At 41.3% G+C, this 16,312-nt stretch overlaps 1 protein-coding gene across 3 annotated transcripts in view; it reads left to right on the plus strand.

Annotated features, from left to right (window-relative positions):
• RABGAP1L (RAB GTPase activating protein 1 like) overlaps nucleotides 1–16,312 on the plus strand; it is a 430,548-nt gene that overhangs the window by 349,821 nt on the left and 64,415 nt on the right. For all 3 annotated transcript variants that reach the window (XM_038757620.1, XM_038757621.1, XM_038757622.1), the window contains one exon: nucleotides 2,825–2,953. In XM_038757620.1, the coding sequence (XP_038613548.1) occupies nucleotides 2,825–2,953 (129 nt within the window). The remainder of the gene's footprint in view (nucleotides 1–2,824; nucleotides 2,954–16,312) is intronic.

Consider the following 16,312-nt stretch of genomic DNA (forward strand, 5'->3'; position numbering starts at 1 on the left):
TCCCCCTCAACCTCTCTCCATCCCCCCCGCCTTACCTCCTTCCCCTCCCCACAGCACCTGTATATATGTATATATGTTTGTACGTATTTATTACTCTATTTTATTTGTACATATTTATTCTATTCATTTTATTTTGTTAATATGTTTTGTTTTGTTCTCTGTCTCCCCCTTCTAGACTGTGAGCCCACTGTTGGGTAGGGACCGTCTCTATATGTTGCCAACTTGTACTTCCCAAGCGCTTAGTACAGTGCTCTGCACAGAGGAAGCGCTCAATAAATACGATTGAATGAGTGAATGGGCACATGAAAACCAAAAGCAATAATCTAGGTGTCAACAACCCCATCGAGGTAATTTGCTTATCTGTAGGAATATTAATGTAGACTATTCCTTAGGTGCATTTTGAAGTTCAGAAGTAATCACTGCAGTGGATCAAGTGTGTTCAACAGTACTCATATTAATGCAAAATGAAATTATTACCATTAATTAAGACACCTGTCATCACAGCAGACTTATTAATAATTAGTATTTAAGAGAGCTGGTCCTGCTGTGAATAAAGTGGTGCCAAACCTGTATTTTATGAGAGAGATAATATCAGAATGATTTGTCCTATTTAAGTTTAGCACTGTATTAATATTCTTTGTTTCTCTCTATATAGTTGTCCTTCATATTTGAAATACCATAATGGTGAAATTAACCCATGAATTTGTGTGTGTGTGTGTGTGTGTGTTGTGTGTGCCATGCAAGTGCATATGAGTTTGACTAAAAAACCCACAGTGCCAGCTGTGTTGTGCACATAAAACAGCTGCTCCTTGTGTTGTCATGTTTAATATCTGCATCACTAGCACTGTTTTCTCTTCTGCCACCTCATTTTTCATTCTTTATGAAGTATTTGCCCAAGAAGAGCAGCCCTTTTTTTGATAGCAGCACACTAAACTGGTTTATCGTAGTTTAAACTAGTTTGACTCCCAGTTTTCAGCTGGCATGCAGCATTCTCTGAGGTTTCGTTTTACTGTGTCTTTAATACGTTTCCTCCATCTTCCGTACTTTGGTCTTCACTATTTCAGTTCTCCTTACAGCAGTCATTTGGGTGTCCTGCTGTTATTCACTCTCCTCTTGTGTCCCATCCAGTGTAGCTGTGTAAAGGGTGGGAAGGGCTGGAGTACTTCATTCCAGAGCTTCATTGTTTGTGATTTTGCCTTTTGACATGGAGTATGGCCCATATCTGACGTTGCTGGAACTCAAGGAGCCAGACGTTGGGCCCGTGAGGGACCCGGATCTCACAGCCATAGAATAAATAGGACGGCACTGGATTTGAGAATATTGAGGCCACCTTCATGAGGTGTACAGTCATAAAGCAGAATTCCAGTTGTCAAAGGCCAGATTTCGTGGATTTCTCTCCCGGAGGGGAAGTTAACATTCCAGCTGAAGTAGACTGGCTCATTAAGCTTCTCAAAACAATGCTGACTGACTAGGGCAACGTGAGGGCCCTTAGCTAGATGGGCAAGGATTAAAGAACCTTCTTGCCATAAGAAGCAAAGAAAGAAATGTAAAAGAAACCATAGAACCAAGTGGGTGACAGCAGAGCCTCCGGCTGCTCGCCTCTGGGAAACTGGAATGACTGGCCGGAGTTAGGAGAGGAACCCACAGCCACAGATGCTGGAAAAGTGGGAAGGGAAACCATAGCTCCACTTTTCCACCCCAAACTGAACAAATCCTCCTTGTAAGCAGCAGGGTGTATGGGGTGAGGGAGTGGGGGGTGTTGAGAGGAGAAGATCGGCAGTGAGGGTGCCTGCCTGTTCAACGGAGTTTAAATAGTAGAATTTACAGGCCTGTGGATTCCCATGATTTTGATTTTTTTCCTTTTGAGACTTTGGACCATTAACATTTTTAAGAACTTGTTTTCTTTCAACTTCTTTCAGTTTACCGGTCTAAATATGCTAGCATTTATTTACAGCATCTCAAATGTAAGGAGTAAGGTTTTGTTTGTTATTTAATGAACATTTTAGATTGTGAAATTTGGGACACAGTGGCCAGAGCATGGGTCCTGGTCCCATGTCCCTGTATGTTGCCAATTTGTACTTCCCAAGTGCTTAGTACAGTGCTCTGCACATAGTAAGCGCTCAATAAATACGATTGATGATGATGATGGTGATGTCCCTGTCCCTAGCCTGCTGTGTGACATTGGGGAGGTGACATCCTCTCTGGTTCCGTTTCCTCCTGTATCAAATGTGGATAAGATCCATCCTCTCCCTAACTCTTAGACTGTGAGACACATGTGCGCCAGGGACTGTGTTCAGTCTGAATTACTTGTATCTTTCTCAGCGTGTGACTCATAACAAGCACTTAATAACTTTTACTACAATTATTATGTCATTAGTATTTACAAGTGAGGCCAGCTGTTTCCCAGGTTTATAATTTTTATATCTCATTATGAGGTCCAATTTAAACTAACTTCTTTTGGGGGGAGATGGGGGCGGGGGCCGTTCCCCTTTTAGTCTCCTCCTGATTTTCCATAGTTCACTCTGTAGGTGTTTTAAGGAGTGTGCTGTCTTGAAATTTTCTCCACCTTGGGCCATATCTGCCTCTCCTGACTCTGAATCTTCTTGTATTGCATCTTAGATTAGATTAGAATTGAGTTTCTATAGGAAGGGGTTGTTTGGTTTAAAATAAGGAAAGTAAAACAGTCTCTTTTATTGCAGAATGTTTTGGAGCTAATATGAACATGAATTCCCTGAAATTAAATTCAGAAGAATAAGTATCCCTTGTGAAATGTAGTTGTAGTTTAGGCACATATGTAAATATTCTCCTTGGTGATTTGTTGCAGACCTCAAAAGAAGATCTTTTGCAAGCTGATTTTGAAGGTGCCTTGAAGTTCTTCCGAGTTCAGCTTCCAAAGAGGTACAGAGCAGAAGAGAATGCAAGAAGACTGATGGAACAGGCCTGCAATATTAAGGTAGGATAAAATACTTGACCTATTTATCTCACGTTCCCATATAATATGTCCATAGTCAAAAGATGGAACTTAGGAAAGGCAACAGAGAATGGAAAAGGATTTGAAATGGATCTTTGTTTTCATGACAATCCAATTTTTCTTAAAATGATTTGCATTAAGTGGCAAGTCAATATAGCAAGGTAGTTGTTGTATAGTATATAGTGCATACTGGCTTGTTAACTGATTTGGTAATTGGTGGAAGTTCATTAAGATTGGCGTTTGTCAGATAATTATAACCGATCAATTTGGACTTACAAATGGGGAGGTTGGTTTTGCCAATCTAACTGTAAATGAAGAAAACTATTTTCCATTGTATTCTAGCTTCCTGCTATGCTAGGGTAAGCTGCATGTGGGCAGGGATCGCATCTACCAACACTTCGTACTTTCCCAAGTGCTTAGTCCAGCATTCTGCACATAGTAAGCGCTCCATAAATACCACTGATTGATGGACTGATCGGCATACTTAATCAGGGACTTAAGTGCGGAGAGAACTGAAGGTTGCCTTAAGGGTTATTTGAGCTATATTTGCATGGGTTGTAGTTCAGGCCTCGTGTAAGTTGTACAGCGAAGGCTAGCCGACCCAGATTTGGACCCTGGGAAACCAGACATTTGCCCAGCCAGGCTTGTGAAAAAGATGTTCCCATAGCAGCAGACTTGATTGCTCTGTCTGTCTGGTTCATGACAACACATGGGCAACATAAGACAAATGTGCAGTGACAACCTCCTCTATGGGCCCAGATGGCGTGGAGCAGCTAGTCTGGCTGCTTTAATCTTGGGCACATTAAGGGAGAGTTTGGACAGAGAGAAGAAACCTTTGGGTCACCTGCTTGCCAACAGAATGCGTCGTACGATGTATTTTGGTATGGACTCGGGAAAAGGGTTTCCGTTGCAAAACTCATTTGTTTTAGCCGTAAGCCAAGAAAGCAGTCATATCTCTCTCTACCCAGAGAATGTGAGAATATCTTAAAGACTAAATTCCAGCATAGCTATGCAATATTAGCTCGCGTGCAAAGCATTATTTCTGGAAATGGGGTTTCTGGTGTGCAGCAGGAACACTGATGTATAAACAAAAGTGCACCATGGAGATTAGGGAGAATACAGGCAGCTCATCGAAATGAGCCACTGGTAGGTGAGAGGAATCATAAAGCCAAGTTGTACCTCAAGAGCTTTTATGGCTCATTCCATCCACCTCTGCTCAGGGCCAAACCTACTCCTTCTCGGTAGTTGGTTTCCCACATAAGCCTTAAGTTCCACCAGAGTGTTAACATAACAGCATATGGTTATAGCTAAGGCATTCTAGTAAATAAATGATCAACTAAATGAGATTAACTCCTTTAATTAGAAATAATTTTCATCCAATAGGGACTCACTCGTGGCTTCTGATCCTGGCTCCGCCACTTGTCAGCTGTGTGACTTTGGGCAAGTCACTTAACTTCTCTGGGCCTCAGTTACCTCATCTGTAAAATGAGGATTAAGACCGTGAGCCCCATGTGGGACAGCCTGATTACCTTGTAGCTACCTCAGCGCTTAGAACAGTGCTTGACGCATAGTAAGCGCTTAACAAATACCATTATTATTATTATTATTATTATTTTAGCCCATGATTCAGATAATCAGTATGGTTGCTATTTTATTTTTTCATTGTTTCCTCCATTAAAAAAAATGAAAAGTTGTACATTGCTCTTTATCGAACGTCTTGTGGGACTTTATTGTTGGTTCTTTTTCTTTTGGCTTAGTCCTTTAGTCTGAATACCTGAACACGATACCTAATGAAGTAATATTGGATATCAACATTTTCAATATGTCACGGACATTGGAAAGCAAGTAAAACCAAAGCTAATTGCACATTAAACTTTCCATTAGTGTCTCAGACTGCTTTATTGAGATAAACATTACTTCCCAATGTCAGAGTTGTCTCATTGTGTAGTGCAAAACCATAGTTTTCTGAAGGAGAGAGCGAGCAAGTGTCACATCTAAGGGGGTCTCCCAGTCTGGATGTACAAACGCCCCAGTCTGGATGTACAAACTCTTTTTAACCTTTTTGCCCACCTTTCCGGTTTTCAAGACTACTAGCCCAAGTAATCTTTCAAAAATTTACCGTGGTTTATGAAATACTGGTTAATTTTCTGAAGTGGCTGGCTTTCAGAGGCCCTTTTTAAAGACCACTTAGCTGGAAAATTGCCTGTGATTAAATTATTGGCAGAGAGAGGAAAGAAATTGATAGGGTGGGCTTTGGTCAGTTACCTCTTGCTAAACTGCCACTGTTTCTTCAGTAGGTGAATTCAGGGAATTGAGACAATGATGTGTATTATATAAATTACTGAAAACCAAATAATGAGGAGAAATTAAACCATTTAAGCTTGCAGTTCCAAACCAGAGGAGTGGGATGTGGAGGGACCGGGAAGGGGAAGAGGGAGGAGGAAAATTCTATCAAAGAAAAGAGAGGCAGTGTCAGTTGGACTACCTGAACCAAGGAAGAGTGTTCCAGAGGTCTTGAACTATGGCTGAGAGTTCACGTAACAGAATTGGCAGGGTTCTAAAAAGGGGCAGAGACGACTCCTGCTTGCCAAAGAGAAAAAAAATGGAATATGATGGGGAACAAAATATAGAAAATGTTGTGGAGTAAGTCCAGGGAATGATTTGGGATTCAAGCAAGTTGAGGACTTTAGGAGTTGTCAGAGTCTGAAAGCGAGACCTTAGGCAGATTTCTTTGAATGTGTGAGCTGACGGACACGCTGTCTTAGCGTATTTTCCTGAATTGCGTAGAAAAATAAATCTTCCCAAATATTATATTTTAGATTTCTCTTTATCCCATTCCCATCCCTGTTTATATCATCTCTGTGATGGGGAGGAGCAGCTATTATCATTCCAAGTGTTGCCTGGGGAGATTGAGGTACGGAGACGTTCATTCCCAGCTAATCAGGGAAGAGATAGGACAAAAAACTCAGGTCTCCTGATTTCCCATGTAATATCCTCCCCCTATGTCTGACATGCTGTGAATGGAGAAGGTGGCAGACGAGCAAGTGTTTCAATCAATAATCTGACCCAAGGAGGTAGATGTGTACAAGAGGAGTTGAGTCAGAACATCCCAAAGCACGTATATAGTGCTTTGCACACAGTAAACACTCAAATAAATACAATTGAATGAATTAATGAACATCAACAATGCAATGACGTATGCCAGCATGATTTGGAGGTAGAATAAAACATAAACATAGGGAATTTGTTGCACAAAAAATTCATTTTTGGAGATGAGACCATGGTGAGACAAACTCTCACTACTTGGCATAAGGCATAGAGTTCCCATAACAAATAATGAAAGTCAGCGTGTGTAACTTTATAACGTGTGATAAAATTATTTCTGAGGTTATGATAGCATGCGTAGCACACCAGTTTTTTTATGTGAATATATTTCTAGTTTTTAATGCTTGGGATCACTGTGTGCATTTTTATTGGCTGCAAGAAAAACAATCCCTCAGTGAGTTGTAAATCAGAGATTGGACAAGCGCTCATGTGAAATAAGTCTGATAGTTGAGCCTGTTAAATAAGGACTTGCTTTCTATATCAGTGGTTCCCAACCCGTATTCAGTGGATGGAACTAGTCACCATTTAAAAATGTGACTGATCATGATAAATGGTTTTAAGATGGAGGCACCGCAAAGAAGAACTTTAATCAAAACTCGGAAAATGCAAATTTTATATATGTCACTTTTACTGCTGGATTTTTTTCTTTGTTGGGTAGTGAGTACCAAAACGATCAGATGGTCACATTTGATAACCGCTGGCCGACGCAATTCTGTCACTTGGTAACAATCCGAAAACTGCCAGGGTCACACAGAGCCACCCGAAGCCTCGGCTTTGGACAGGCCGTAAATCACGAGGCAGAATCCAAAACCACCTCAGACGTTGCAAGAGGACCTCCAGCCACAAGCCAAAGGAGAGCATGGAAGGGTTTCTCAGTCACTTATAGTGTTTTCAGCCATGACCACGTCCAAGGAGAGTGATTCGCCTTCAGTGATGTCAGCTGTAGATACGGAAGATAATAATCTGTACATCTAGAGCAGTCAATGTCAGGCATGTTGTCAGATTATGAGGGACAGGGTTCATATATGTAGCCTTTAACTATATCAAGATGATTTACTAATAATGAAAAAAAGCAGATTACTGGAACGAGGAAAAAGGTTTTCTCATAAGTCTGGGTGATTAACTGCCATGGAACATTCTCTGAAGCTCACTAAACTGGTAATTTAACAAAATCATTGTAAATAAACCTGACACCCTCTACTACATCCCCCACAGGATAATTGGAAAGTATGATGGTCTGTGAAACTAACTCTACCGGACGGTTGTGCTCTTTAATGCTTAAATCAGTATCTAGCTGAAAAGGGCTAAAAAAAAAAAAAATGATGATGACACAGCTGGAATTATAAGGTCCTTGAAGCTGGGTCTGGGTCTTTTATTGCTAATGAATCCCACCCTAATGCCCAAGACAGTGCTTTCCACACCGGTGCTCAGCAAATCCCTGTATCTACCCCAGGGCTTAATACAGTGCCTAGCACAGAGTAAGCACTCAACAAATACCATTTAAAAAGTAATGTTGACCCCACTCTATAAGCAGATGTATAGCTGGCCTGGTTGCATATATGACAGTCTCCTAGATCTAGAGCAGGGTTTCTTCTTCTGGACTGTGTGGGCCCTGGGTTCCTCCAAGTCCCAGGAAATCCCAGTAGGTGGGGGCTGAGAGAAGAGGTTTTCCTGGTCATTCCCAGCCCAGTATAACCTTGGGGAGTCCAGATCCATAAGCCAGGGTAGACCCTAGAGGAATGGAGTTCCTCTTCCCTCACTGGGGGAAGTGAACGCCCAGGACCTCACAGAGCCGGAGAATATAATAATAATAATAATAATAATGGAATTTATTAAGCGCTTACTATGTGCAAAGCACTGTTCTAAGCACTAGGGGAGGTTACAAGGTGATCAGGTTGTCCCACGTGGGGCTCACAGTCTTAATCCTCATTTTACAGATGAGGGAACTGAGGCCCAGAGAAGTTAAGTGACTCACCCAATGTCACACAGCTGACAATTGGCAGGGCTGGGATTTGAACCCATGACCTCTGACTCCAAATCCCGTGCTCTTCCCACTGAGCCACGCTGCTTCTCTATGAATATGAATATGAATTCTCTATGAATATGAATATGAATTCTCAATGAATATGAGTCCGTCACCCCCGGCCAGTGGTCTACACGAGACCAGTGCAGTCAGCTCTGCCCTAGCCAGGCTTCACAGCTTCCTTAAACAGTTAGTGTCCATTCTTTTTTTCCTTTTAACACTTGGCTCTGAAAATCCTGCTTAAAGAACACTTCTAAATTTTCCAGAAGGCTAAAATTACTTATGAGAGCATAACTCGTAGTGGAACAGTATTGCTGTGTGCATACCCTCTTATTTGTTATTGCTGTTTTTGAGGACCATTGCCAGAATGGGTAGGGACTGTCTCTATATGTTGCCAACTTGTACTTCCCAAGCGCTTAGTACAGTGCTCTGCACACAGTAAGCACTCAATAAATGCGATTGATGATGATTGATGATGTGCGTCTTGTCTTGTCCTCGTAGTTTTAAATGTGATATGCCATTTGAAGAAAGTAATTAATAATCCATCACTCCACTTTTATATTTCACTTAATTCACTTATTAGGTAATATTTTGGAAAACTCAGATGATTATTTTAAGGGTATGAACTGATAGATTCTTGTTTTGTTGCCAGGATAAATTACACAAGTTACCATGGGTGAAATCTGACTCTGTGCCATACTGCCATCTATAAAAATTGCCACATGAGCCTGGCCTAGATGGGCCCCGTCAGATATTTGGAGTTGATTTGTATTTTGGACAGTAAGGAATAGGGCTCATTTCCCTCCAAAAGCAACGCCATACCTGAACTAAATGAAAATATATTCAATTGCCAGTTTAACCCAACCACACAAAAAGAGCTTACAGTCTTGAGGGGGAGTAGAAGGATAAGGGGATATTTATGTGTTAGGGCCTAAGGAATAAGATATGTTACATTTGTAAGGAAGTATTGTGAGCGATTGAGAGTATACAAGTGCATAGTTGGCACGGAAGGAGATGGGTTGGCACCATTTAAAGGATTTGTGGGTGGTAGAGCCTTAATTATCCACGTCTCAATGAACCAGACTTCTCAGTTGTGCAAGATGAAAAAAAAAAAGACAGATGAGCCAAAGTTGCAGGTGACATATTTCTTACAGTAGGACACTTGATAGACTCAGAAACATTCAACTGCGCATTCAGTGCTGTAAACTTTAGTGCTACACTAAACAACTAGCTGAAACCTGCCAAAGGATTTGCAAGGAAGCCTAAAGATCTAAATATTCCAGGTTTCTCCTTGGCCTCCTATTGGCATCATTCCCCATTTTCTGTCTCTTTTTGGTCTCTATCCCACCCTCAACCTTACCTTATCCTCAAATCCCCTTCTAAGGCACTGTGTGCTCCCCTTCATGACTTTTGACACTTGTATTATTATTGTTGTTGTCTTAATGCTTATTTTGTGTCCAGCACTGTTCTAAACCATGGGATAGATATAAGTTGCTCAGGTTGGATGCAACCCCCGTCCTACACAGGGCCCAGAGTCTAAGTAGGAGAGGGAAAGGGCATGGAATCCCCATTTTACAGTTGCAACTAAGGCACAGGGAATTTAAGTGACTTGTCCAGAGTCACACAGCAAGCAATTGGCAGAGTTGGTATTAGAACCCAGGTCCTCTGACTTGCAAGCCAGTTCTCTTTCCACTAGGCCATACTGCTTCTCTGAAAGCTAGAGGGTTATTTGGAATTTTTTTAAGGCCCGTGGTGACCGTCACATATAGATTTTCTAAGAAACTATTCCAGTTCTGAAAAACCCTTGCACCGGTGACAATGGGTAGAAATTGTAGTGATAATTGGGGTCCATATTTACTACAGTGAATCAATCTTTTAAGTTAATTTGGCATTAGACTAAAAATGCAGGGACCTGGAGAGTGTCCAATCAATCAATCAATCGTATTTATTGAGCGCTTACTGTGTGCAGAGCACTGTACTAAGCGCTTGGGAAGTCCAAGTTGGCAACATATAGAGACGGTCCCTACCCAGCAGTGGGCTCACAGTCTAGAAGGGGGAGACAGAGAACAAAACCAAACATATTAACAAAATAAAATAAATAGCCAGTGTTGGGATAGCTACACTCATCTGCGTGCGCGCGTGCACACACACACAGCACTAATAGAACATCATGACTATGGGATAGAGTGACACACATATGTGATTTGTTTCTCCAGACGTGATGATGACAGATGATGTTACACCATCTGGTGAAAGGACTCGGATTCCCCCAAATCTAGAGCGTCTCTCTGGGCCGAGGGCACCTTCACATTCCCTTCTCCAGGTCCCTGTGACATCAGGCGCCAATTCTAAGCCAGAAAACTGGCGGGAATCAATCAATCAATCAATCATATTTATTGAGCGCTTACTATGTGCTGAGCACTGTACTAAGCTCTTGGGAAGTACAAATTGGCAGCATATAGAGACAGTCCCTACCCAACATTGGGCTCACAGTCTAAAAGGGGGAGACAGAGAAAAAAAACAAAACAAACATACTAACAAAATAAAATAAATAGAATAGCTATGTACAAAAAAATAAATAAATAAATAAATAGAGTAATAGAGTAATAAGATTTGAGGTGGAGGGAGGCTGGGCGGATGGAAGAAAAAGACTGATTATTGAGATGCCAGTGCTGGATCCATACTGGGCAGTGGCAGCCCAACTGGAAACCAGACTGCCTGAAATCAAACCAGGCACGTGGCCGTCCTAAATAACATAGCTTTTGTTCACCAAGCCACAGGTGGCCATCAGCATTTTCTCCTCACCTTCATCAGGTGGAACAGCAGCTAAAAATCAGACTTGGTTATTCTTTCTTCCAAACGAAGCTAATGTTAAGTAGTACAGTTGGGAATTTCCTTCATGCCTGATGCCCCTCATTTTTCCTAGGGTATTTTAAGTGCAATTTCCAAAGCAGCAGGGAAGTGTTAAGGATATTGCTACTCTGATTTTCTGCTTCTAGCTTTGACCTATTTGAAATGCTTAAAAAGAAAGCGAAAACCTTCCACCAAGCGTCAATAGTTCAGGGCTTTCTTTAGGGGAAATTTGATTCTTGACTCCCGTTGATCAACTGAGAAGCTGCGTGGTTCATTGGAAGGAGCACGGGCTTTGGAGTCAGAGGTCATGGGTTCAAATTCCGACTCCGCCAATTGCCAGCTGTGTGACTTTGGGCGAGTCACTTCACTTCTCTGGGCCTCAGTTACCTCATCTGTAAAATGGGGATGAAGACTGTGAGCCCCAAGTGGGACAACCTGATAACCTTGTATCCTCCCCAGTGCTTAGAACAGTGCTTTGCACATAGTAAGCGCTTAACAAATGCCATCATTATTATTATTATTATCAGTATCCTGAATTAAAGTCTGTTTTTTGTTATTTTTTTTATCTATGATGTATTACTAGTTCATGCTTCTATCTATCAATCAATCGTATTTATTAAGCCCTTACTGTATGCAGAGCACTGTACGTAGCACTTGAGAGAGTGCATTGCAACAGAACACTCCTGTTTGAATGTTATCTATGGGGTTATCAGTATTTTTTAAGGATTTATTAAGCTCTAAATCTGGGCTATGCACTGTACTAAGCATTTGGGAGAGAACAAGAGAGAGATAGTATTTATTAAACTCTTAATCTGTGCTGTGCACCATATTAAACATTTGGGAGAGAACAAGGGGTAAAAAGAAAATTACGGTCTCCATCCTCAAAAGAGCTCATAATCTAATGAGTTTATTATCATGGATGTCCTTGTGAATGATAGTAGTGGTAAATGAGAGGAGACATCTCAGTGCTTGCATTTAGATTGCTGGTGTCATCTCCTGGTACATTACACTGCGTACTTATGCTTTGGCTCCCATTCCATTGGTGGTATCCTTTGATGATAGCATTATGGACACTGAAAATATTATATGCTCAGATAGTCCACAAAATGGCTTTAGTCTGCTCATATTATTTTAATTTCAGAAGCCTTTCTGAATGAATCTCTCAGCAAAGTTATAAGCAGCACATGCTTCACTGGCTCACAATCTGTGTTTGCCAAAGTGTATTTCTAGTCCTAAGCAGAAGAGTAGCGAATAGAGGTTCCCATATTTATAAACCATTGAAAATGTCCCTTTTTTATTTTTTTTCCATAAAAGCCCAGGTCTTTGCTCTGAAAAAAATAAATTTAGTCCTTTAGAAACCATACGAACTGTTCAAGTGAAATATGTCAATGCATCCATGGGTTGGGGGTGAAGAGATGCTAAAAGACCATCTCCCTGCATGATTACTATTATAAATATTTTTCCATTAGCAAGTTTCTGCTCAGGAAATAGATTAGAGCCTTAATGCTCTAAGCATCCAGGAAATGAGCAGTATATTTATAGATTCCACCTCTGGATTTGAAAGCTAAAATTTCTGCCTATTAGGAATTCTGACTCCAGTGTTAATTGAAGTAAATCATTCTCTTGAATTCATTAGTAGCTTTCCTTGTCCATTCTTTGTAGGATACTTTCTCCACCCCTTTAAGAGTCAGAATCTTTAAGAAGATTAAGTGACAAAGAGGAGAAATTTGAGAAAAATGCACTGACAGTCACATGTCTTGCTTCCCATCCCCTCTCCCTTCTCCTCTCTCCCCCTTCCTCTCCCCCCCCCCCCCACCGCCTGTACTAGACCTAACTGTGGGTTATCCCTGGTTCGAAGGATATAAACAAGAGAGAATCAATAGATGGAGTCTAGCTAGACGTCCGATTGCCCTTCTGGGGAATCATCAATAAGGAAGGAATGTAAAGAACCAGCGTGGCCTAGTGGATAAAGCACAGGCCTGAGAGTCAGAAGGATCTGGGTTCTAATCCTGGCTCTGCCCCCGTCTGCCGTGTGACCTTGGGTAAGTCACTTCACTTCCTCTATGCCTCAGTTACCTCATCTACAAAATGGAGATTAAGGCCGTGAGCCCCATGTAGAACAGGGACTCAGTCCAACCCAAATTGCTTGAATGCGCCCAGCACTTAGTACAGTGTCCTGCGCATAGTAAGCACTTAACAAATGCCACAATTATCATTATTAATAATAATATAATATATGGCCTTGACCACACTACAGTTAGGTGGCTGAAAGTGCTTAGAACAGTGTCTGGCACATAATAAACGTTTAACAAATACCATTAAAAAGAGGAAAAAAAAGAGTGGTTAATCCTGGCTCCTTCACTTAACCTGCTGTGTGGCCCTGGACAAGTCATTTAACCTCTCTGTGTTTCGGTTTAAAAAAATACCACTGACAAGGTCAGTCATCGGTGATTAATTCAGTGTGACAGTTATCCGACAGAGATCTGTCCTGGAACCGGTTTCCACCAATATCTTTATTGACAACCTCAAATCATCAATCGTATTTATTGAGCGCTTACTGTGTGCAGAGCACTGTACTAAGCGCTTGGGAAGTACAAGTTGGCAACACATAGAGACAGTCCCTACCCAACAGTGGGCTCACAGTCTAAAAGGGGGAGACAGAGAACAAAACCAAACATATTAACAAAATAAAATAAATAGAATAGATATGTACAAGTAAAATAAATAGAGTAATAAATATTCATAAACCTCAAATGAAGAAAATGAGAATGTGCTCAGCCATTTTGCAGTTGATTCTAAGTTGGGTAGGTCACCAACACTTTGGAAAGAAGGGGGAAAGTTCAGTCACCTGGGTAATTGGAAAAATGTACCTGTAAAAATAGAATGAAATTCAATAGGCTAGGCATCAGGGAATCCACTTAAGGATGAAAAACAAACATAATCAGGGTTGAGGTAAAATAGCCTGTTCATAATTACAGCAGAAAAAGACTTAGGATTTAGTTACGTACAAACTGAATATGAGTCAGCAATGCCGTGCCATCATTTTAAAAAGAAACATGATGTTGGGCTGTATAAAAAAAGAATAACGTGGGAGAATCAGGAAGCAATCCTTCTGTTAATTTCTACTCTGGTCCGACCTTTAATCAATCAATCAATCAATCAATCAATCGTATTTATTGAGCGCTTACTGTGTGCAGAGCACTGTACTAAGCGCTTGGGAAGTACAAGTTGGCAACATATAGAGACAGTCCCTACCCAGCAGTGGGCTCACAGTCTAAAAATCGAGTATCATGTCCATTATGACCCCTGTACTCTTAAGAAAAGAACAGACACCATCTTTTCTGGATGGTTTTGTATTCACCTGTGTGGAGACACCGAGTCCTCTCCCCCTTTTAGACTGTGAGCCCACTGTTGGGTAGGGACCGTCTCTATATGTTGCCAACTTGTACTTCCCAAGAACTTGGTACAGTGCTGTGAACACAGTAAGCGCTCAATAAATACGATTGATTGATTGATTGATTGATCTCAACCTAGGATATTGGATTAGCACCAACCAACCCCACCTTGAGGAGAAGGGTACCGCTCTATCTCAATACTGGGTGGGCCTTGGGCACCTGATTTCATTGAGCCTGTAGGCCAGTCCTAAAGCTCCTCAGGAGAAAGGTGCTCTGCAGTATTAGCTCACTGAAACTTCTAAGAGACCGCTTCCTAGCTTGGTTTTTAGACTATAAAGTGATTCTGAATCTGTACTGAAAGACCAGTCATCAGAAAGGCCATTTTTCTGTCGATCAGCAAATCGTACCCGCAAGTAAATTGTTCCCACTGATTTCACTGTTTTCACACTCCACAAAGCAAAAGATTGTCTGGTTGTATCTGGTGTCTTGGCCGTTCGAGTCATCTTTTAGCAAATTTACCCCGCTATGCACATGTGGACAAAACCACTCTGAACTTTCGATACCAACTCTGCGGTAAGTTGATCAAAAAGAATTGTATCGAATAAATGATGTGCTTTCAGGTGTAAGAGAAGTTAGTGGTTTGTTCTTTCAGAATGTCATCATTTTGTCTACCTCACAGATTGCATTTTTTTAGGACACAACATTGAAATGGTGCAGCAGCAATCCAGGGTCTAAAGCTCTATTTAATAAGTAGACTGTTCAGATATCTTTATTAATTAGTTTTTTAAAGACACCTCTTTTTTGTTTCACCTCTGAGAGGTGAGGGGGCCAGAGCTTCCTCTTCCCTCTGGGCAGTTAAAGTCTCCCAGAGCAGAGAAGCATCCTTTCTAGAGATGTTGGGGAACTTTATCTATGCCAAAGTGGTCCTTGGGGAGACCTGTTGGAGGATTGCTGCTTTAGAGATTTTAAAAAAAAGGCCTGTTGTTGTTTAGGTAGGGTTCAAGGTCTCAAGGTCTTTTTAGACTGTAAGCCCACTGTTGGGTAGGGACTGTCTCTATATGTTGCCAACTTGTACTTCCCAAGCACTTAGTACAGTGCTCTGCACACAGTAAGCGCTCAATAAATACGATTGATTGATTGATTGGGGGCATTGAAATGTGGAGGTTGCCTATTCGTGGACACAATGCTGGGGGCAAGTGGAGAAATTCCTGTGGATTCTCTCTGATGTTTTGGATACCAAGGCGAGTTGTGAGAACATTAGTATTGAGTTGTGAGAGCATTGGTATTCAGTATGCAGTCTAAAGCTACAAGATTCAGTTCTAAGAATAGGACCTTTCTAAGCTATCTGACCATTCAAATGAGAGCGAGAGAGAGTGTGTGTGTGTGTGTGTATGGTGAGGGGGGGGGAGGAGAAGAGAGAGAGTGCTCCATTCTGTAATTAAAGCATGTAAGTGTATAACTGTACCAGGGAGGACTGACCTGGGAATCCATTTGGAAGTCTGGAAGCCTTGTGGTTTACTGTAAATAGTTACCTACTAGGCATATAAGCATATACTTCCTACTTGAATGAAAGGGATTAATGGGAGAAGTCTAATACTGAGTAGTGACAGTGATTGTAATTCTTCTCATTTAGAAGACTGTAGCTCTTAAGACAGGCTCCTCTTAAGCAGAATTTTAGAATTCATTAATATCTCTCTCAATTGCCTAGCCCCCCTAGTGACTTCATTTATTGCAACACTTAAATGTATTTATTTTTGCCCCCAAACCTCTGTCCATAATTCCCCCCAACCTTTGGCCAGGCAGTAATATCCTCCTCCATATTCTCAAACTGCTCCCTCCCCTCTCGAGTGTTCCTGATTTCAAATTATCTTTGTAATATCAAACAGATTTTCCCATGCCATAACAGCCAGAATGTTTTTACACCCCTTCCAGTCTCTGGAACACTGGCAAGTAGTGAACTACAAC

Source organism: Tachyglossus aculeatus, chromosome 16 (genome assembly GCF_015852505.1).
Source record: "Tachyglossus aculeatus isolate mTacAcu1 chromosome 16, mTacAcu1.pri, whole genome shotgun sequence".
In the NCBI taxonomy this organism is placed as follows: Eukaryota; Metazoa; Chordata; class Mammalia; order Monotremata; family Tachyglossidae; genus Tachyglossus; species Tachyglossus aculeatus.